The following is a 20,095-nucleotide window of genomic DNA, read 5'->3' as shown; positions in this document are numbered from 1 at the left end:
CGTTGCTCGGTGCTCGGGTCCAGATTCTCCAACGTTGTCGTTGCACTCACGCACGCGTGGAGGGGGAGATACCCGGGAAGGGAAGGGAAGGGATACAGACGAGAGCTAGGTTTAGGTGCAGGTAGGGGGTATCACTTGAGACGGACGACAACGACGACGTCCGAGCAAAGCCGCTGAGCGTCCTTTGTTCGATGTCGTCCCTTGAGATTCTGGGTTCTGGTTCTACCTGTCGATACCCGTCGTGCCATCGTCCGAGCCCTCGTGGCAAACTCTGATAGTGACGCGGAAACCACATGTCTTTTCCTTTCGTCATTTTGGACGAGCTCAACTCTTGTCTCTGGCCTCTCTTATGTCTTGCGCATCTTAGTGCGGTTTGCGGGGATCCGGGAGCTTGCGAGCGTTGGATGACAATTGGCTCCGGCACTGGAACAAGTCTGTATCAGATGACTCACGCCCTTTTGCTCTCTGAGTTGTCTGTCTCTGTCGCTTTCTATTCCGCTCTCTTGTTGTTCCCACCGCCCAATATGACCCTTACGGTTGGGTCGGGTTCAAAATGTCGCGCACAAAGTTACTGTGTTCGAGGCGCGCGATGGGAGGGGATACCATGCTTGAGTGGACTATATCGGTTCCCGCAAAAACGGGACAGGAGGGGCAAACGATCATGACCGAGACGAACGGCAAGCGCGTGCGTTTTTTTCTCCGTAGTCGCCGTCTCCAGTGTAAGTCGGAGGAGGAGGAGGAGGAGGAGGCGCGGGCGAGCGAACAAGAAAAGATGGGGGTCCACGGCACGCCGTACACGCCGTGCACACACGGGAAACAGAGCTGAGCGACGGAGTAGGGGTGATGCTTGTTCGGGGCCGCAACTGACACCACGCAAACCACGCAGCGCTCCATTTTCATCTCAAAGTCTCAACGTCTAGTAGTCAACCACAGCGTGGAGCAGCTGCGAGGAGAAAAGCTCTGCTCATCCCCCCTCGTTGGTGCCTCTCCCCTCTGTGCCTCTCTCCTCTGAGCCCTTTATTCCCTCTGTGCCCTCTCTCTCCAGCCTATCGCCTGTCGTCATTGCCCACCAAACCCCCTTGCGGATACTACCTTGGATGTATTTTTTTTTTGCCACGCTAGAGCCCCGGGACACACTTCTGGGGTTCTAAATATGGCCTTGTGATTCGTTCTTTGGGATTATTTGCCTCCCCTTGAGCAAGGGAGACATGCTGAGAAAGAGGTGAGCGCAGCCGTTGAAACCGTGAATGGCTGGCTGAACCTGCTCTGGACCGCTTCCTCGACTTCACGGGCTGGACTCTGGGCTTCAAGGGCCCGGTACTGGAGACTTCGGACGGTATACGTGGGCAACAGGTGGGCTTGAGGGGCGGTTTAGGTAGCTGCGATGCCGTTGCCCAGCACTTCCGTTCCTGTGGCTCTGGTTGGAGGAGCACAATGGGGGGAAGGGGAGAGACGCAGGTTTGACACGTTGGCAGGTCCTGTAGAGATGGAGTCATGGGCAAGGAGTAGGTCAGTAACGAGAGGAGCATGATGGGGATGAAGGGGGCGAGAGATGTCGTGCAGTTTACGGATGTTTTGGGTAGTCGACGGTCGAAGTCCTATCTGCACTTTCTCCATTTCTTCAGAATCATCATCATCATGACCGTAGTCATCAATCATTGTAATCTTGTTCTTGTTTCTCACCCCCCACCTCTTCCTCGCGGTGTCATATATCGTCCTGCTTGAAAGCTCCAGCCCAGCCCACACGACCTCGCGGAGCGCGGGACCTCTGATCCGCGGCCGTTGGGATAACCCCAAAAACCCAACGTGCGGGTTTTTCTGGTGTGTCCTTTTGTGACCTGTAACAACGGTGCCACTCTGATTCAGATGGAGAGTGAGTGAGGCCTGTCTCTTGGGATGTATCGCTCAGGTGTAGTGTGTGTCCTTGTGTGGGCTGCGTTCCGTTCACCCTGGTTTCTTCTTCTTTTGGTGAGTGTTCTTATGTCTTGAAGAAGAGGCGGTGGAACAGCGTGAGGGAGTTGCAAGACCGTAAAAGTCAGGTAGGTAGGCTGCGAGCGAGACAAGATTACCTGGGTACGCTGCGTAGCTAGGGGTGTGTGTGGGAGTGGCAAGTGGGAAAAGGCTGTGAGACGTAAGAAAAGAGAGACACGATTCCAGAGACATGGTGGCCGGAGGAAGGCGGGGAGGGGAGAGATTGTGTGGGCAAAGGGGGCTCAGTTGAGTGTGAACCGCGGTGGCATGAGAAATCGAGATGTGGCCTGTTTCTTCCCTATGTCTGGGATCGGAGATGGGAGGGACGGCACGGAGGAAGAATGATGGCTAAGTCGCAGATTCGGGACTGTCCGATAGGTACAATCGTGATTACTCTCTTCACAAGAGAAAAGCCATTTAGGCATCTGGGGGATGAGGCCCTGAGCCTGAACGTGTTTTGGGAGGCTCTGAGTGGATAATCTGTGGTGGATGGGTAGGTTGATGGCTGCTTCTTTGTGTAACCGTTACGTTGTCTACCCGCCTTTTAAGAGGGGAGTTCCGCGCTTAAGGTTGAGATATATCCCAGATAAGGTATTTCCCTAGTTGACGATGCAGTGAAGAGCATCGGCTATCTGGTCTCCATGGCGGGAGATGGGAGAACGTGCCGGCACCTCTCCTTTCTTTCCACGCTGCTCCCGTCGCCCTAGCCCCCTCCATTTCCTTCGAGACTTGTTCCTGGAAGAAGGAGCGGTAGTACATCACATGTGTGAGAGTGTGTGAATGTGGATGCAGGCGTCGGTATTCATAAGTGCGTGTGTGTATGTGCGCGTGCGAGTGAGATTGACAGTTGTTCACCATGAGATCCTGCACTTTGGACCCTTTTCCCGTCCCGACTACAGTTCTATTTTCCTTTTTTTCTCCTCTTTTTCAGAAGTTCTTGTGTTCTCGTGTTCTTGTCGTACCACGATGCCGCGGGTGCTATTCTGATAGGAGGGGATAGAGGAAATGTGGGAAAAGACCACGCAGAGATGTACGTGTAACGTTTGGCCAAATCCGACAAGGACCTCATAAAGGGGCCCATCTTGTCCCCTCTCCAAAGTTCCCGCTCTACAAGAAGAGAGGCCTGCAGGAGAGAAGCCTCAGGGGGTGAAGAGTGAAGGACCTCCTCCCCTCGCCGACGATTGGATATCCGTATCGCCCCCCCTCTACTCCCCATCTCACCACTTGTGGGATCAGGTACCTTTTGGCGATCGAGGCGCGCGTCAGTGAGGTGATTTACCGGAAGTGGTGTGCTGGCTGGACCATCGCTGGCTGGCTGGGCGGGATGGATGGATGGATGACCTTTGTGGGATCTGCCGGCTTCCCTTTCCGCTGGGATCCGGACGTGACATGTCAAAAAGTCTCACGGCTCTTCTCGTCCGCTCATCTACGCTCCTGCCTTTCTTTGCTTCTTCTCTTTCTTTACGTACCCGTACCTACATCTGAGAACTGAGAAACGTCCCCTCGTGACTTCTGGGTGGCTTGAGGGGGTAACGGGGGGCCGGGAGGATAGACGGAACATTCCATATCAGGGTGAGATGGTGGTGGTGGTGGTGTGTTCGGTATTTGTTCATCAGGACCTACATGCTACGCGGGAAAAGGAGCAAAAAACAGAGCTGGAACACTGCTACGAGTGTCTCGTAAAGAAAGGGGCGCTGATTCCGAGGCAAGGAGGTACTTGAGTAGGGGGGGTATAGCAAGCCTTGTGTTGTCTTAGTGAGTTGTCTGTCTCGGACGTCGAATGCCGCGCCCGCTGGGAGGCGTGGGATGTGTGGTTTTACTGTTTTGTGTGCCGAGCCTTGAGAGACAAATGGGATAGGAGGCGTAGGTTTCGGTTCGAAGAGAAGGCTGGGCAGTGATGGCTTCTGCGATCTGGTATTTTGGATTACGACATGATCAGATCGGACAAGTGTCATTCTCAAGGAAAGATTCGCCATGTTCTGTATGCTTGTGCCTGTGGTCTTATTGCTTTGGGGGAGATCAGACAGGCTGTCCTGGTGTCGAAACCCCTCACCGGCCTTCTGCACATTCGAAAAGCACAACATGCTGTCACACAGAGCGATAGCAGCGGCGTATGGAAAGCCACGTGTGAGACTTTGAATCGTGGATCGGTGTCTTCTTGTTGGCAGCGGCTTAGTGTTCTTCAACGTTGCTCGTTGAACCAGCCTCGAGGCGATGGCACATTCCTCTAGGCTTGTTCATTCAGCGAGGCTTTGGTTCTGGCATGCAAGAACACTCAGACAGAGCCTTGAGCTTGATCTTGAGCTTATGCTTGGAAGCCTTTGAACATAGACTACTCATAAAGTGGATCACTCATGGAGTAAGGAGGTCGATGACCGCCTTGCAGCCCCTATTCCAGTGACTTCGGTCCACGTTTCAACTTTGATATTCCATCAGCATTCACCACTGACAAATCAGTTGTGCTGACTTCTTGACTTAAGCGTGACTTTCTTCTGGTTCTAATGATGTATCAAAGAACATGTAGCTACAGTGATTTAAGATCATCGCAAATTTAGCCATCTGTTGAGCCGTCTCGCATAGCTGATATAAGTGCGGCTGGTGTGATGAGCATCAAGCAAACCAGAATAACGTAGTGCATCTAAGCACAAGATTGAGGCCTGTGAGAGCAGAACGTACGCCTGTTGTTTCGTCTATATCCTCTTGTCTTCATTACTTGAGTTATTTGATGGTACAGCTCTGTTTGACGATTCAATGGAGCAGGAGCGGTCGAATACCAAGAGATATGACGGATGAGATTTAATGAAACGAAACGGAACGTGAAACGAAGATGCAACAGAATTTGACTGGCCATTAAGCATTTGAGGCACCACTGACGGTGAGGAGTGATGAAGAGCAATCCAGGTCTGCGCAAAGAGTTTCACTCTTCTTGCGACTTACATGCTCAGTCAATTCACAATCATGGCCTAGTCAAGAAAGCAGACGTATAAAAATGCAAATCCCCAGAGTTGAGCAGTCAGGTAACGTCAACGGAACGAAGCTTGCTCGAGTGTGCTGCATAAGCCAGAGCAACTTATACACACTCTTAGGGAAGCAAGTCTGGGGCTATCCTGACATGTCAGTTGACCTCAGCGTTTCTTATTGCCGCTGGCAACGAAATAGCCTCCGTACTTACAAGTATGAGCGAATGTGGGATGAAATAGCAAACTTGAGGACACAGGCGTTGGCCACGTCCAAGGCTGCGAGAGACACAGAAGCTGCCGTTTCATTATCATCTTTCTTATTTTGTAGACTCTAAAACTATGCAGACCAGATGGCATCCCTGAAATTGCACGCACGATCTTAGCCTTGGCCATCGAATCTTCACTCTCGTCAATAGCAACATATTCGTTCTGGAATGGTATCTATTATTCCGACACTATCATTACAAGCCTACTCCGCCCATTGTGGTAAGTAGTATTTGACGTTTTCGTACACAAGGAAAGTGACCCATGTAGCCGGCATCACCCTCACGACTCCCGGCATAAGGCCTCTGTAGAAACCCCTGACGCCTTCTTCCTGCCAAATCCTCTTCACAACACCCCGGATACCCCGTCCGAACCTCTCATCGGCGTCGTAGTTCTGTAGTCGACTCCGGAGTACCTGGTAGGGATACGTCACAGCCCCAGCGACCAGTTTCGAGACACTCGAGATGACCACCGTCGCCTCGTTGCTCACCCGCCCACCATTGTCGCCCTTCCGCTGCCTTCCGGCGAAATACATCTTTTTGGCGGGCTCATACACGGCAAACTGTACTGCGCCGTGCGAAACCCCGATCAGACTGACGCCGAGGCCACGATAGAAGCCCCGCAGGCCCTCGGAGCGATACAACAGCCGCGCGCCGGTCCACATGTTGGCGTAGGCGCCCGCAGCGGTGCGGTCGGACGAGAGCATGCGCGTCTTGAGAACCCAGACCGGGTTCGTCAGGACCTGTGTCAGCGCTCCGGCGAGCGCGGACGACACGAAGAAGTCCTGGGTGGTGAGGTACTCCTTGGTCAGGTTGCGGGCGTTGGCACCGGAGCCGCTCGTCAGCGGCATGTAGCCGGCTCTCCAGAGCGCGATGGCCCGCTCGACGCGCGACTTGAAGAAGAAGAAGGCGGACCAGCTTGAGGCGTTGCCGATGAGGTTCGGCGTCAAGCCGCGGTAGAGGGAGGCGATGGGATGCGGGTTCTGTGTGAGCGTGCGGATGAGAGACATGGTTGTCAGCGACACTGACGGATTGGCCGCGCTCCGGTGAACTAAGCTTCCTTGTCAGCGACTGCTTCTGGGTGATTTTCAGATATAGACAATGCACTTCACTCACTTTGCATCCGCGTCTTCACGATATCAAGCGGGTGAACTACCAAAGTCGCAACCGAGCCGGCCGAGAGACCGGCAACGGACTCGACCAGAGCGGGTGAGATGCCCGCATTTTTGCTTTCTGACATAGAAGTAAGAGGGGCCTCTGTCACATTGCTCTATGTAGAAAACGTGACTGCGATCTCACGCATCCGGTTGCAGAGACCTCGGCCAAGCTCAAATGTCGGAAGCTGTGTAAAAGTAGCTTGGTGAATTGTTGGTGTGGCTTGACTGCAGCTTACCATGAAAAATGCGCCTGAATGATTATTCATACGTCATGTTAGCTCATTAAATTGCGGCTCCGCTGTCACTTTTCCAGAGCTTCAGCCACACTTAACCTCCTTTCGCAGGCTGTGACCAGACGTAAGGTAGGCAGGATATCGACAGCTCCCAATGCCCATAAATGAGATTGTTTTAATGTGTTCATTCTATTAGTCTTCAAGATCATGGAAAGACCGCGACAGTTCTGAAGCGCAGTTGCAAAGCTCGTCGACGTCCGCCTGAGTCCTCAGCTACGTATTCTGTCTTCTCTACTCACAGGCACTAGCCATTCGCGTCAGGGGAATATCTTCTTGGTTGAATAGAAGCTGCATCAGATGCGATGCGTATGATTAAGCAAAAATGCGCCAGTTACCCGAATGTTCATTGACAGCCCGCTGACTGCACCTCATTCCCCCCAACATTGTTGTCCGCGCTGCCAGACCATTCGCAGTGGCGTACAACAAAGAAGAGTATATCGTTAGAGAGGTTTCATTTGATTACATATGTAGTTGTACAATGCGCCGGAGCCGCGGCCTGCATTTCCTCATCACCATTGTCAGTGATCCGGTGTGTCATCCCCCAAATTTTGGCTAGCATCCAAATTTCGCAAGCCTAATGTTGTACAAAAAGTCGATATTGAGACACGCGTCGTCTAAGAGAGGGGAGAAATAAGGCTGGGGAAGGATTAGTTACGATGTTCCATGATATTCGCGCGTCTTGGAGTATTGCCTACCGGATGAAAGCGGGACGGGGCTCGCTGCGGGTGTAGCCTGCAAAGAATAGTCAGTTTCGCTGTTGGAGGCGTAGTTCGAATCGAAGCATCAATCATTCGTACCGAGGTAGAGAACGAGAGGAAGGTATCCGCTGCGAATAGGTCAGTAACTGGGTTCGTTTCTCGTCAAATACAGGAGACTACATACTAGTGAATGGCAATACGGGAGATCTCAATGATCTTGCCAATGCGCTCCTGTAGTATGCAATGATTAGATCCAACTCCATGCGACGTGATCTAGCTATCGTTGCGTTGTCGCACCTTGGACTCTTCGGAGAGGGCAAACATCTTGACGGATGGAATGTGACGTTGACGGTATTTGATAAGTTGAATCAATGCGGGTTCGCGTAATGGCGGTCTTCGTCGTCGCTGGGTGTTCGTGGATGTATCGTCGTCGCTGCGTCAGGGAGCTGGTGGTGGATGCGCTGGAAGCTGTTCCTGAACTTTTCTTCGTCTGCCGGAAAAACGCATCGAGTGGAGCCGCCGGAACAACCGCGCTGGGAGGCTTATCGACCTTTGCGCTGTACGATAAGGTACGTACCGACATAGCTCAACCGCGACTGAACCTCGAGGCCAAAATTTCCAGGTCTTTATGGTACAAGGTGACCAACGACTTTTCGCCTCACGTATTCTGACGATCCAACCTATCTTACGAGTATCGTCTATAGATCGTGAAGAGGGCACTGAGAGTGCTAGAAATTCAAAATGGCACAAAACAGGCATTGGTAAGCTTCAAACTGGCCCCAAGTAAGCATTCAAGGACATTGCAACTAACCCACGACGCGCGACACAGGGAACAAGACAAAGATGCGACCATCTACATCGGAAACATTGACGAGCGCGCGACCCCGGCGATGGTGTACGAAGTCATGCTCCAGATGGGCCCCATCCACAACATCCACATGCCCCGCGACCGCGTCACCCAGAACCACCAGGGCTTCGGCTTCGTCGAGTTTCGGACGCCGGGCGACGCAGAGTACGCCGCCAACGTCATGAACGGCATCAAGCTCTACGGCAAGTCCCTGCGCGTCAACAAGGCCAGCGCGGACAAGCAGAAGCAGGCAGAGGTCGGCGCGGAGCTCTTCGTGGGCAACCTGGACAGCATGGTGGACGAGAAGATCCTCTACGACACCTTTTCGCGTTTCGGCCCGCTCGTCAACTTGCCCAAGGTCGCGCGAGAGGACAGCGGCAACTCAAAGGGCTTCGGATTCATCTCCTACGCCGACTTCGAGAGCGCCGACGCGGCGATTGCCAACTTGCACATGCAGTACATCCTCAGCAAGGAGGTCTCGGTCCAGTATGCGTTCAAGAAGGACGGCAAGGGCGAGCGCCACGGTGACGCTGCGGAGCGTGAGCTCGCCGCGCAGGCCAAGAAGAGGAACATCGTCCCAGAGATCCAGGCCGTACCGCCCGCTTTCCTCAACGGCCCGCCCCCAGCCGCTGCGCCGACTGCCCCTGCCGGATTCGACCCCTCAAACGGCCTGCCGGTCCAGGTCCCAAATCCAGGAGCCCCAGCCGGATTCGCGCCTCCGCCGCGAGGACCAGCGCAATACAATGCCGTACCACCACCGCAAGGTATGGGCGGGCCGGGCATGGGCCGCGGCGCCGTACTCCCTCCCGCGCCGTCTGGTCTGCCGGCGCGGCCGCCACAGTCGCAAGGCGGCTACACGAACCCGGCCGACTTCCACCCGGGTGCCCCGGGTTTCCGCCCGCCAAGCGGACCTCCCGCACCGCAAGGCTTCGCTGCGCCCCCTCCCAACTTCCCCATGCCTCCTCCGGGAGCTTCTGGGACACCGCCCGCGCCACCAGGCTTCATGCCTCCTCCGGGCTTCAACCCCCCTGGATTCCCCCGCCGATGAAGAGACATGAATTTAAAAAGGAGATCGCCCTTCGTTGGCGGTATTGTAAAACTACAAAAAAGAGAAAAAAGCGCTGCTTTGGTGCCGCTGATTTCCGAGGCTTCATCGGTTTCGAAATAATAGCCGGGCGTTTAGGATAGGGGCTAGCGAGAAGCTCATCCAGAGCAGGTTGAATCAGATTGCAATGGTCTGTCGTCACTTTGATCAGACGGGGAGTAGCCATTGCTAACATTATCCAGATCGTCACTTTAGTGGTATGGCAGCTGCTTTAGACCCAGGCAGGATCGCAGGCAGATGCCTCACAGACATCATGACCCAAGAACCGGCGGCCACGGTGAAGATTATGATGATCGTTACTCGTAACTTAATGAAGAAATGACGTTTACAATATTCTCAACTTTGACTGGAGCTCCGTGGACTCTAGGGGACGCATAGACGAACCCTCTGTGTGCCTTTGTAATGACTCGTCCATGTCAATATTGACGGGCTTCTTTGATGTGTCGCAACCCAAGCTAATACGCCCGCACGTCCAAGGCAAAACATGTAGCACTGTATCGGCAGCCAGACATACGAAAATGTAGACGTTCCACTTTTCTTTTTGGAAAATGCTGAGAAGAATGGCTATGTCATCCCAGATCCGCTCTCGCCCTTTTCGTACATAAATTACAAATGGTAGGTACACAGTTATCATACATCTCCTAGTCCACGATATCCCCTTTTATGAGTCTCGCGGCTTGTCCTCTTGCAGCTCCTCCTTCTTTGGCTCGCTCTCTTGCGGCTCATTATTCTTCAATTCGTCCTCCTTCGGCTGGCTCTCCTTCAGCTCGGCTTCATTCAACTTGTTCTCCTGGAAGATATCTTCCTTCAAGGTCTCCTCATCCAAATCGTCCTCTCGCAGCTCGTCTGTCGTTTCATCCCAAGATACCGTCTTCCACTGTGCCCTGTGCCCGAAAGCCTCATCATAGGTAACGGGATCATCCATGCCGAAAACATGGACGGGGTGCTCCTTGGCCGTCTCTTCCATTTTCGCACGGAATTTCCTGCCCCTCTTGCTCATCTGCTCCAGCTTGCCAGAAAACATCTGGTACCACGGGTCAGGCCCTTTCGCATCCTTGTCGTTTGAAAGCGCCTTCTTGCGTCGCACCTGAACTGCTTTATACAGATGCTCGGCACGACCCGCAGGAAGTTCTTCAATGGAATACTCCACGGTCCACCCCGAAACGCCAGCCTTGGGATCGGGCCGCGGGGCGTATTCTCCATTTACCCTGTTCCGCACAGTCAAGACCATTCCAAGAAGCTCGTTATCAACGATATCAAGCTCAGGGGTCTCGTCTACTTGGGCTTCTTTGCCCTCAGAATCCTTGGGAGACTCGGTTGAGGCTGCCGTCTGGCTGATACTGGGGTTAAGATCCTCAAACATTTCAGTCGTTGCTTCCTCCATGTCTGAAGCCTGAGGGTTCGTCTTGATTTCCGACTGCTTCGACTCGGCAACCAGCTTAGAGAGAATACGCTCGAACGTTCGGAGTTTGGAGACGTCGGAAGTAGCGTCGTCTCCAGGAATGTCGGTGGTTTCCTCTACGTCGAGATTCTCGTCGACATTTGAAGCAACGCGGAGAATCAAATCCTTCAGACCGAGATTTCGAGAGCTGCGCTGTAGTGATGACCCTTTGTCTGTCTCTTGAACCGACTCAGTTCCCTCGCTAGCGGCTGGCACAGCTTCTTGCGCTGTGCTCGATTCAAAAGCCTGAGCAACATCGGCCGATGGGGTGTCAATGTCGCTCGCAGACATCGCATCTGTCTGGTTATCCTTTCCATCAATATCCTGTGCCTCGCTGGCTTGGTTACGCGTAAGGGCCTCCAAAAGGCCGTCGACATACCAGCGAGCTTCTTCAGGTGTTCTCGCCTTCAGCAATGCACTTTGCTCCAGTGCGTCGTGGATTGCCTCCCGTACATGGCCAATGCCGAGGGCATCGTCTTCCACTGCCTCATTGACCTTCTCCTGCATTTCTTCCCAGAATGCTTGCGTCTGCCATACTTGGCTACTAGACTCTGGACTGGACACATCGACGCTAACAGCTTCCTCGTCTTCTTCTTGGCCAACTGATCGCTCGACTTCCGAGTCTTGCATCTCGGGTTCCGATGACTCCTCTGAGGCCATGCCAAGGATCTGCTCCTCGAACTCTCTGACAGCAGCTTGGTTGCGCGTTTGGACCTTGTCGATATCTTCCTTTGTAACAGGCTTTGCGAAAACGTACATAAAAGGAGGGTCAGTAGGTCGCGTTTCCACATGAAGTCGGATGGATCGGCCAGGGAATCGTTCTGTCGCGCGATCGAGGACCTTGTTCAGGAGGTGAAGGCTGAGCTTGAATTCTTGGTCGCCGAGATTTCGGTAAAAGGTTCCGTGAATGGCTTGGTCCATCTCGTTGATTGGAATGTACTGGAAACCGAAGATGCGTTGTGTGTTATGGAAGGCAACGAAGATTCCATCCATACGGCCCATTCGCACTTGCAAGGAATACTTGAGGAATGCAGATCTGATCATGTCGAAGTATTCGCGCTCGAAAGACTCCCACTGGCCATAACGGCGGCGGATCTCATAGCCAAGTCCTTTGTGGAATTGCTGAGCGTCCATGCGGATTGAGACTACAGCTCTCGTCTTCAGATCAAACATTCCAGATCCTGGTAACCTTGGATCATACGCATCCAGTTGAGAACGCATAAGGAAATCGCCCATGGTGGTGTAATGGAAGGCTTCTGCAGCATTACGCTCCTCCTCGGTGATCTGATCGGAATTGGCACGGCGATACTTTTCGAACTCTTCTCGCGGCAGCGTCAACTGCTTCTCCATTGACTTTCCGAGCATACTCAGAATACTGGCAGAGTCGTACTCCTTGTCTGCATCTATTGCGTACACACCTTCATTGAAATGGAGGAAGGAGGCAGCTGGCGCACGAGAGATGGCAGTGAAGCTCGAATACTCGGGCGTGAACTGGCGACTCATGTTGTCAGGGTTGATAGGCCGCCACGCAGAAAGCAAGAAGTGGAAATGGGACAGCGTTTGAGTCATGCTTGATGTTGAGCCGGTGTACTTCCTACCCAGCTTGGCCGCAAGCGAGATCAAGGTGCTATCCTTTGAAGAGGTGACATATTTCTGGAGCGCATTGAAGTCGAACTCGCTGATCGGCATAATATCGCCGAGGTAAGGATCAAAGTTGAAGACTCGCGAGCGGGGATCCTGCATATGGTATACTCCAGGGTTGAACAAGACTCTGTCCAGGCCGTAAGCGAGTTTTGGCACCTCGGGAGTGTCTGGTATTTCGACGGGCACTAAGCGAAGACTCTCCGCATGCACTCTCTTCACATTGACAAGAGGCTTTTCGGATTTCTTGGTCCTCTTGGGCTTGGTTGGGGGTGCTTCGCTGTCGTTCTTCGCTGTCTCGTTCGCAGCCGTTGCGTCGGTCGCTGTATCGGCGGCAGAACGAGCTGCGCCAAGAGCTGATGTACCAGCGGCCGCTGCCGCCAAAACTAGTGGAGCCTTGTCAACGCCAGTGAGGCGATTCTCAAGTGACGTCCACGAGGCTTTCACTGGATCTTGAGGTATCGGCTTTCGTTCCTCACCAAGCAGAACCTTTCGCACCTTTACCCGCATCTCATCCTTCCTGGCCTTTCCACGCGGTACGGACTGAGATTGAGCTTGCCGAGATTGGCCTTTGGGCCTAGCAGTGTCACCTGATGTGGTGCCCGACGATTTCGTGGCACTTGGCCTCTTTGCGAGGTGGTCGAGGGGTATTGACTGCGAGCGCAAGACGCTCTTCAGAACGTCCAGAGTGCCAGAAATCATCTTGAGCTTCCCACCCAACTTGTCGCTCTGTTTCGCCACGAATGCGTCCAATTCTCCCTTCTTCCCAGAACCTGCTTTGGCTCCTTCGGCAGTCGCTTCCGTGGTGCCTTCTTTGATATTCGACAGCCTACTGTTGATGGAGGCGTAGCTGTGCTCGAGCTTCTTCAGAGACTCAAAAACCTGCTTTATAACCTCGGGTGCTGGTTGGGAGTCGACCGGCTTCTCGCTATCGGTGGGCTTTCCTTGTTTGGCTGACGTCTTCCTGCTTGAAGGTGTCCCAGCCTTCGATTGAGCTTTAGAGGAAGTTTTCTTGGGTGTCGGCTTCATTGACTTTGCCGTCCGTCCGCCCCTGGGCTTCGTGTCGCTCCGAGGTTTCCCATCGCTCCGAGGTTCCGTATTGCCCTTAAGTTTCTCTTTGCTCCTAGGTTCCAAGCCGCTCTTAGCCTTGACCTGGGCATCTTTCATAACATTGACTTCGGCATCGGGTATTGCATCGTTGCTGTGTTCTGCATCGTCTTTTGGGCCTGGCGTTGCTGTCGAGTTCTTGTTCGAGCTACTCACCCTATAGCCTCGGTCGCCAACCAGGGGAGTGGTCTGGAAGAAAGAGGGTCGCGTCCGACATGGTGCTAAAAGGCAGGGCCGGCAGGACGCACAAACGTAGGAGTTTCCCAGCCTTTGAAGGCGCAGGGTGTTTGCACGAAGCATTGAGGAAAAAAGGTGACGATTTGTAGCCTTGGACGTTGACGGGGAGTTTGAAGTGGGCTAGAAAGCTGCTGGTCAATTTTTTTCTATTAGGTAGAACGGAACGCGGACGGGACGCGCCACAGTTTAATCAATTGCGACCAGGGTCCAAAGGAATCTTGGTCCGTGCATGCGCAGATCGCATGCCTGTGAGCAAAACCCTGGCCCCCTGTCTACCTTAACTCCCTTCTTGCCTTCCTACCTTGGGGTACCGGTAGCTCACCTCGGGCAGTTAAGGAGGTAGTAAAAAACACTATCTTGGTCGCTCAAGAACTAAGTAGTGTCCTGTTACCTATCTTACCTTGCCATACTTAGATGTTGGCGAGCTTGATGTAAATCACGAGAGGAATCGAGGTAGCAGTTGTTGATAGGCTGAAGCCGTATAGCCCATCAACTTTCTAAAGAATAACAACCTTACGGCGTGTGTAGCAACAATTCCATCTCTCCCAGTCAATTTCGCCGCATCATCTGGCAGCGGTACAAATTGGGGGGTATTATGCTTTCCCAAACAATCAGCTCATGCCAGGCCAAATACCGCACCAGACGCCAGTCCATAATGCCGTGAAAACATGATCCACGCTGAGCCCGAACCCACTACTCCTTCCCAGTGAATGCGTGAGACGCATAGTCCGTGGCTGTATGCCGCGCTGCTTCGGCGTCTGCAAAGAGTGCTTGGACTTCAAAAGAATCCGCCAGCATACCGTCCGCCACACTCATCCAAAGCAAGTTTCCACTCCGCTTCGCCTGTGTCGAGGCTGCCCTTGCGCTTTTCAGAGCTTGTTCGCCCACTACATTATCGAACAGTCTGGACCGCATGATGCTGAGGGCTATCGCCAGACAGTGCGTGTTACCTGTCACCCGAGACCCATTCAACGAGTTCGTTATACTCGTTTTGATTTGGTGCATAGATGGCGGGGGCATCGTCTGAGCCGTTGCCTGTACGAGATTGAAGGCGGTACGGATGTCTGGATCTTGGTGTTCCGTACACATCGGCCGCAACTGGTCCAATAGCTCAGTAGATGTCATCTCGTCGCGGTAAGATGAATCTTGAAGGATCCAGATACGGTTCAGCGCAGCAAGTATGCACAGCTCCAGCTTAGCAGGTTTTCTGCCACCTGAACCCCCACGGCCTGCATCGATACCCAACCTCTCGTCTTCGAACAACAATAGAGCAGTCTCCAAATCACCGGTGCCTTGATGATAGACCCCGGAGAGGTATAGTGAGAATACGCTAAAGATTTCGTTCACAGCTGGTGTGATAGCCTGCTGCAGTTGTGCCACGCACTGTTCGACTTTTGGCCATTGACTGTGGGTTGCAAAGTACAGCCCCGTCAGAGCTTGTAAGTAACAGAAGATTTCGGTCCTCCATTTAGCCTGCTCCATCGACTCGCGTAGGGATGCTGCAGGAACACTGGGGGCTATCTCCTTGTTCCCTTGTGTTGCGTCAGCTTCATGCACGTCTGGGAACACAAGCCGCACTTACATTTTGCCAATACATCGAATCCCTCCTTCCAGAATTCGTGACTCCTCTTAGGATCCGAACCAGGGCGATACATGCCGGCTAAACCACTGAATGTATAGCTGTTGCCGGTTAGTTAACAACTGACAAAGACGGCGCAATTGTGTTGTACTTACGTCAATACTATAATCTCCAGTCGGTTCAGGAAAGTCATAACAATGTAGTCGTGTTGCCCGTTTGCTGGCCCAGATCGGAGGATTGCAGAGGTATCATCGCTGAGGGTTGCCGAGGTTGAGTTGTGCTTCTTGACAGGGATCAAGATCTCGGGGTTTAGATCGGTCCAGGTTTGGGATCCTAAGTTTGCATCAAGCTTTGCTTGAAGTGTTCTCAGTTTGTGAATCAAGATATCGGGCGTTTTCTGGTGCATGCTACACGCAAGGTCGAGCAACAGCATCAAAACATCCAGCTGCGGAATCTGAACGGAGGGATCCAGTTGAAACTTAGTGGCTTGCGCCAGACAAGTTTGCACTCGTTCGATGGTGTCAGGGCGCATGTTCCTCAGCACCGACAAGCCTTCCAAGAGGGAGGCGAAGACAACCATGGCGTTATCCCCTCGCTCGCCCGCTAAAACGGCAAGAGCGCGCAAGTTGTCCAGCACTGCCGCATCGGGTGGACTACCCGCATGGACATGGAACGTAGCCTTCAATAGACGAAAGGCGTAAACCCAGTGTATATGTTTGAACCTAGTACTTTTGTAAGCAACGGGCCAATATCGATCAAGGGAAGGTTACGCACGTGAGACAGTCCGCAATGTTTTTGTCAACGGCGATGAACGCTGCCTTCTGGTTCCTCTGAAAAAGTACCTTAAGCAGAAGATATTGCATACAGTACTTGAGATCGGCGTATCTATGCTGGAAGGAATGTCAACAAAAGATTCGAGCGAGTAACGATCCAATTCAACATACCTTGTCACAGATAGTGATGCCCTTGCTCAAGGCTGTTTCTGCCTCTTGAAGATTCTCAGTCTCATCACACAATATAGACGCATATCTCAATCTTGCTTTCGCCTCTTGTCTCGGAGACAGACGATTGCTTTGGAATGCAGCCTCGAGACATGCCAGACCAGTTGTAATCAACTTTTGGTACTCGCGTAGTTGCTCGTCTGACCCAGATACCGCTACTCTTTGTACACCACGGCGCGCCTTCTCGAAACACTCTTCTGCCACGTGAACAAGGATCGTCGTCGTGTCGTAAGACCTTGCTTTCGTCGATAAGGCGGGAGAGCCTCTAGAAGATATGGCCGGAGAGTTCATCGAGGATATCGCAGGTGACTTTCTAGCTATGCTAGGTGATCGTGCCGGCTGTACAGTTGGCGAGTTTGTGAAGTGAGGCTCGGGACTCGGTTGAACTGGAGAAGGCTCTGCGAAAGTCTGATTCAGGACTGGCACGGCCTGAGATTGACCCATGGGCGGCTGAGAGAACTGCGCATATTGCGGTACCGCCGGAAAGACTTGGGGGCTACGCTGTTGCTGTAGCTGCTGCAGCTGCTGCGGTGTTTGAGGCGGCGGCTGAGGCTGTTGCTGGAAGTGAGGTTGAAATTGCGGTTGATGTTGCGGCTGCTGCGGCTGCTGCGTTGGCTGATACTCAGCGTAAATTGGCGGCGTCGGTGTCGGTGTCGGTGCAGGCGCAAGCGCAGGAGAACGAGAGGCGTGTGTGGTTTGAACAAAGGGCGAATGAGGAGGCGCAAACTGTACGTTCATCGTATTCCCGTGAGGAAAGGGCTGCTGGAGTTGGTGATGGTGGGGGTACTGCGGCTGCTGCTGTTGTTGCTGCTGCGGGAAGGTGCCGCCATACGCAGGGAACTGCCCATATCCGTTCGCCTGCATATTCATCGGCGTAGGCGCAGGAAGGATAGGAGCCGGAGCTTGGGCAGGCGGTTGATGGTGGTAACTGCCGTGAATCGGTTGAACTTGGCCGTGACTGCCGTATGCAGCGTTCGCGTAGTTTTGGTTCTGGCCATTCCCACTCCCGCCGCCATTGCCATTGCTATTGCCGTAGGGATCGTGGTAGGGTTGGGGGACGTGCTGCTGGCCACTGAAGGCCTGCCCCGAAGGCAAGGAGCCCCGGTATGTCATCTTTGGGACTGCATAGGGATCGCAGGCTTCACTACATGGAATCTCGACGATCGCTTCGTTGAACTGGACTGACTTGTTGCGACGCGGTTGCTGTCCAATAGCCGCACCTGCAGGTCGCGAGGCTCCTCGAGGAACGACTGGTCGAGCATTGGCCCATGGTCCCTGCGTGCCTTACATAATTCCACGTGCCGTGGATCCCCCCCACGGTTCCGATCAGGTTGGGAGATGCACAGACCATGGTGGCTCCGTCTTGCCCCAAAAAGGCATACGTAAGGATGGGCGGATGGCTACCTACCTTAGGCGGACACTTCGTACTGAAATTCTGAACTTTTGGAATTCCGATGAGTGTGGCACTGCGTGGCTGAACACAGTCTTAGCCTCTGGGTACGGTTACGAGTCGAGTCGGTCCACTTTGTATTCTAATTGGCTGTCAACTTGTGCCTCGGCTCGATGCCGAATCCATCTTGCTTTCTTAACCGCTACGGGATACCTTCATAGGTGATCCACGTCATTCGCCTACTTTTATCAAGCTTGAAATCTGCTGTCGTACAGACATACCACTGAATCCCGCTGCAGAACGGACACTTGGTGAACCCGGCGCCGATCTATCATGGTAGGCTGATTTCAGACTCTCGGTCCTACACCCAATTCAAGACAAATGGCCCGTTGGTTCGCCCCCTAGGACTTGAAGTTGGGACCCAAGGTCCGTAGCCAACATTGTGAACCTGTATACCTAGTACCTTAAATCGGAAGCTACCAGTCCTCGGGGCTCCACTGCCATGACTTATGGCTCTCCAACTATCCTCGCATGAGAATTCACTTTGACTTCGCAATATCCCCATCTGCACTTCAGTCTTTTCTACAATCCCTAGCCTCTTCATAACGTCGTACGACTGATTCTCTCGTTAATTTTCACTCAGCATTCTGACATTGACTGCTGTGTTATCTAGTGAAGGGACTTTTTCGCCTTTTGCTATCGCAAACTTTCTCTCAAGCCAAACTGTCTCGATCAACTGCTGTCCGAAGACTCCGAATCATGGACTGGCTAGGACACGCCAAAATCAACTTCACACACGCGCCTTCGCCTGTGGCTCTCAAGGAGAGGGATGGCGCCCAAACTGACCTCCTCAAAATTTGTGAAAAGGTCACGCCGCCATGCCACATGAACCCGCTCCTCTTCAACGGCCACTTGCAGACCATGTGGACTGCCACGAAGCAGCACGGCCCACCAGTGTACTATCGTCGTAAGGTCTTCCACGCCGACGACAAGGCCTTCGAAGGCACGTTTGCCGTCGACTTCGTGGCGCAGCCCTTCGAGGAGACCGATAGCACCTTGCCGCCGCGGACGGTGTACTTTGAGGACCAGGAGTTTGAGACTCTGGCATCGGACGACAACCGGCCCCAATTGGTCGTTCTCCACGGCCTCTCGGGTGGCTCTCATGAGATTTACCTGAGACACGCCATTGCGCCGTTGATCGACTCGGGAAACTGGGAGGTGTGCGTGGTGAACTCGAGAGGATGCGCCAACAGCAAATTCACGAGTGGTATCTTGTACAATGCTAGAGCAACATGGGACTTCCGTCAGGTCAGTAACTCATTCGCTGCTTATCATATTTTGCAGGAGATCAACTGACAATCGGCCCAGACCATCAAGTGGCTGAGAAAGAAGTTCCCCAACCGCCCTCTATTTGGCTTGGGCTTCTCACTCGGCGCCAACATGTTGACAAACGTAGGTTGATAGTTTCACATCATACCCTTCTCACGTTGACTGACTCTTCTACTTAAGTACTGTGGCGAGGAGGGCGTTGACTGCCAGTTGACGGCCGCTATCGCGTGCTCCAATCCCTTCAACCTTGAAGTCTCCAACAAGGCATTGAAGCGCACTTTCCTTGGTAGAGAGGTCTATCAACGAGTTATGGGAAGTAAGTTGCTCTCATCACGCAACATGCGAGTCTGATCCTCAGTACTTACACGCCTATTTAGCTAGCATGAAGCAGCTGATCAATGGACACAAGGAGGAGGTACAGAAGCACACGAACCTCGACCTTGAACGTCTCCAGAACGTGACGTACCTATGGGAGTTTGACAGAGAAGTCCAGTGAGTCTCCATATGCCACCGATCCCGCAGACCATTTCTCACAATCGCAGATGCGTCAGCTGGGGCTACCCCACAGAGAGTGCTTACTACCGCGATGCGTCTTCCTGCGACGCGGTCTTGGCCATTCGGATCCCCTTCCTCGCCCTGCATGCTACCGACGATCCTGTAAGCGACCACTCTAACCCAGCCTCCCCCAAATTCAAGGCAAGCTGACTAAACTTTACAGATTGCAGTAGAAGAAGCCATCCCTTACGAGGAATTCAGCAAGAACCCGTACACGGTTTTGTGCACCACCTCCTTAGGCGGCCACCTTTGCTGGTTTGAGCCCGGAGGCGGAAGATGGCATGCCAAGCCGGTACGTCCTATCATTCCGAGAATTTTGAGAAATGACGAACTGACGAGATCAGGTCTCAAACTTCTTCAACCACATGGCGTTCAACGTGGACCACAGCCAGCTACCTCCGAAGACCAATGGACTTCCACCTAGGAACGGCAAGTCAGAGTTCCACTTCACCCCTGCGAGACACAGAATGGAGATCAAGGCAGCCGCAGAATAGCGCGGGACATAATAGACATGGGGACAG

General features: G+C 53.2%; 6 protein-coding genes across 6 annotated transcripts; 2 read left to right on the top strand and 4 right to left on the bottom strand.

Annotated features, from left to right (window-relative positions):
• Positions 1 to 5,400: 5,400 nt before the first annotated feature.
• On the bottom strand, positions 5,401 to 6,600 carry CABS01_08625 (uncharacterized protein; the record flags this gene model as incomplete). Its single annotated transcript, XM_060541984.1, has 3 exons — positions 5,401 to 6,245; positions 6,311 to 6,427; positions 6,588 to 6,600. Coding segments are annotated over 3 exons (975 nt in total), but the record flags the coding sequence as incomplete, so codon positions are not given.
• Positions 6,601 to 7,335: 735 nt separating this feature from the next.
• On the bottom strand, positions 7,336 to 7,666 carry CABS01_08624 (TOM7 family protein; the record flags this gene model as incomplete). Its single annotated transcript, XM_060541983.1, has 4 exons — positions 7,336 to 7,376; positions 7,442 to 7,470; positions 7,527 to 7,573; positions 7,640 to 7,666. The coding sequence occupies 4 exons, from the start codon at positions 7,664 to 7,666 to the stop codon at positions 7,336 to 7,338; spliced, it is 144 nt and encodes a 47-aa protein (XP_060400873.1).
• Positions 7,667 to 8,083: 417 nt separating this feature from the next.
• Positions 8,084 to 9,237, top strand: CABS01_08623 (RNA recognition domain-containing protein; the record flags this gene model as incomplete). The annotated part of the gene is made up of 2 exons (XM_060541982.1): positions 8,084 to 8,103; positions 8,172 to 9,237. 2 exons carry the CDS (start codon positions 8,084 to 8,086, stop codon positions 9,235 to 9,237), a joined length of 1,086 nt encoding a protein of 361 aa, XP_060400872.1.
• A 718-nt stretch (positions 9,238 to 9,955) lies between these two features.
• On the bottom strand, positions 9,956 to 13,700 carry CABS01_08622 (uncharacterized protein; the record flags this gene model as incomplete). The annotated part of the gene is made up of 2 exons (XM_060541981.1): positions 9,956 to 13,602; positions 13,661 to 13,700. The coding sequence occupies 2 exons, from the start codon at positions 13,698 to 13,700 to the stop codon at positions 9,956 to 9,958; spliced, it is 3,687 nt and encodes a 1,228-aa protein (XP_060400871.1).
• Positions 13,701 to 14,413: 713 nt separating this feature from the next.
• On the bottom strand, positions 14,414 to 17,413 carry CABS01_08621 (mitochondrial membrane protein Pet127; the record flags this gene model as incomplete). The annotated part of the gene is made up of 5 exons (XM_060541980.1): positions 14,414 to 15,252; positions 15,303 to 15,400; positions 15,455 to 16,021; positions 16,074 to 16,189; positions 16,244 to 17,413. The coding sequence occupies 5 exons, from the start codon at positions 17,411 to 17,413 to the stop codon at positions 14,414 to 14,416; spliced, it is 2,790 nt and encodes a 929-aa protein (XP_060400870.1).
• A 1,036-nt stretch (positions 17,414 to 18,449) lies between these two features.
• CABS01_08620 (uncharacterized protein) lies at positions 18,450 to 20,068 on the top strand (the record flags this gene model as incomplete). Its single annotated transcript, XM_060541979.1, has 7 exons — positions 18,450 to 18,998; positions 19,059 to 19,142; positions 19,200 to 19,335; positions 19,397 to 19,511; positions 19,562 to 19,676; positions 19,738 to 19,866; positions 19,919 to 20,068. 7 exons carry the CDS (start codon positions 18,450 to 18,452, stop codon positions 20,066 to 20,068), a joined length of 1,278 nt encoding a protein of 425 aa, XP_060400869.1.
• Between the last annotated feature and the right edge of the window lie 27 nt (positions 20,069 to 20,095).

The sequence above is a fragment of the Colletotrichum abscissum genome (genome assembly GCF_030869225.1).
Source record: "Colletotrichum abscissum strain IMI 504890 chromosome Unknown Scaffold_20.1, whole genome shotgun sequence".
NCBI lineage: Eukaryota > Fungi > Ascomycota > Sordariomycetes > Glomerellales > Glomerellaceae > Colletotrichum > Colletotrichum abscissum.
Note: the sequence above shows the minus strand (reverse complement) of the source record. Positions and strands in the feature narration are given on the sequence as shown.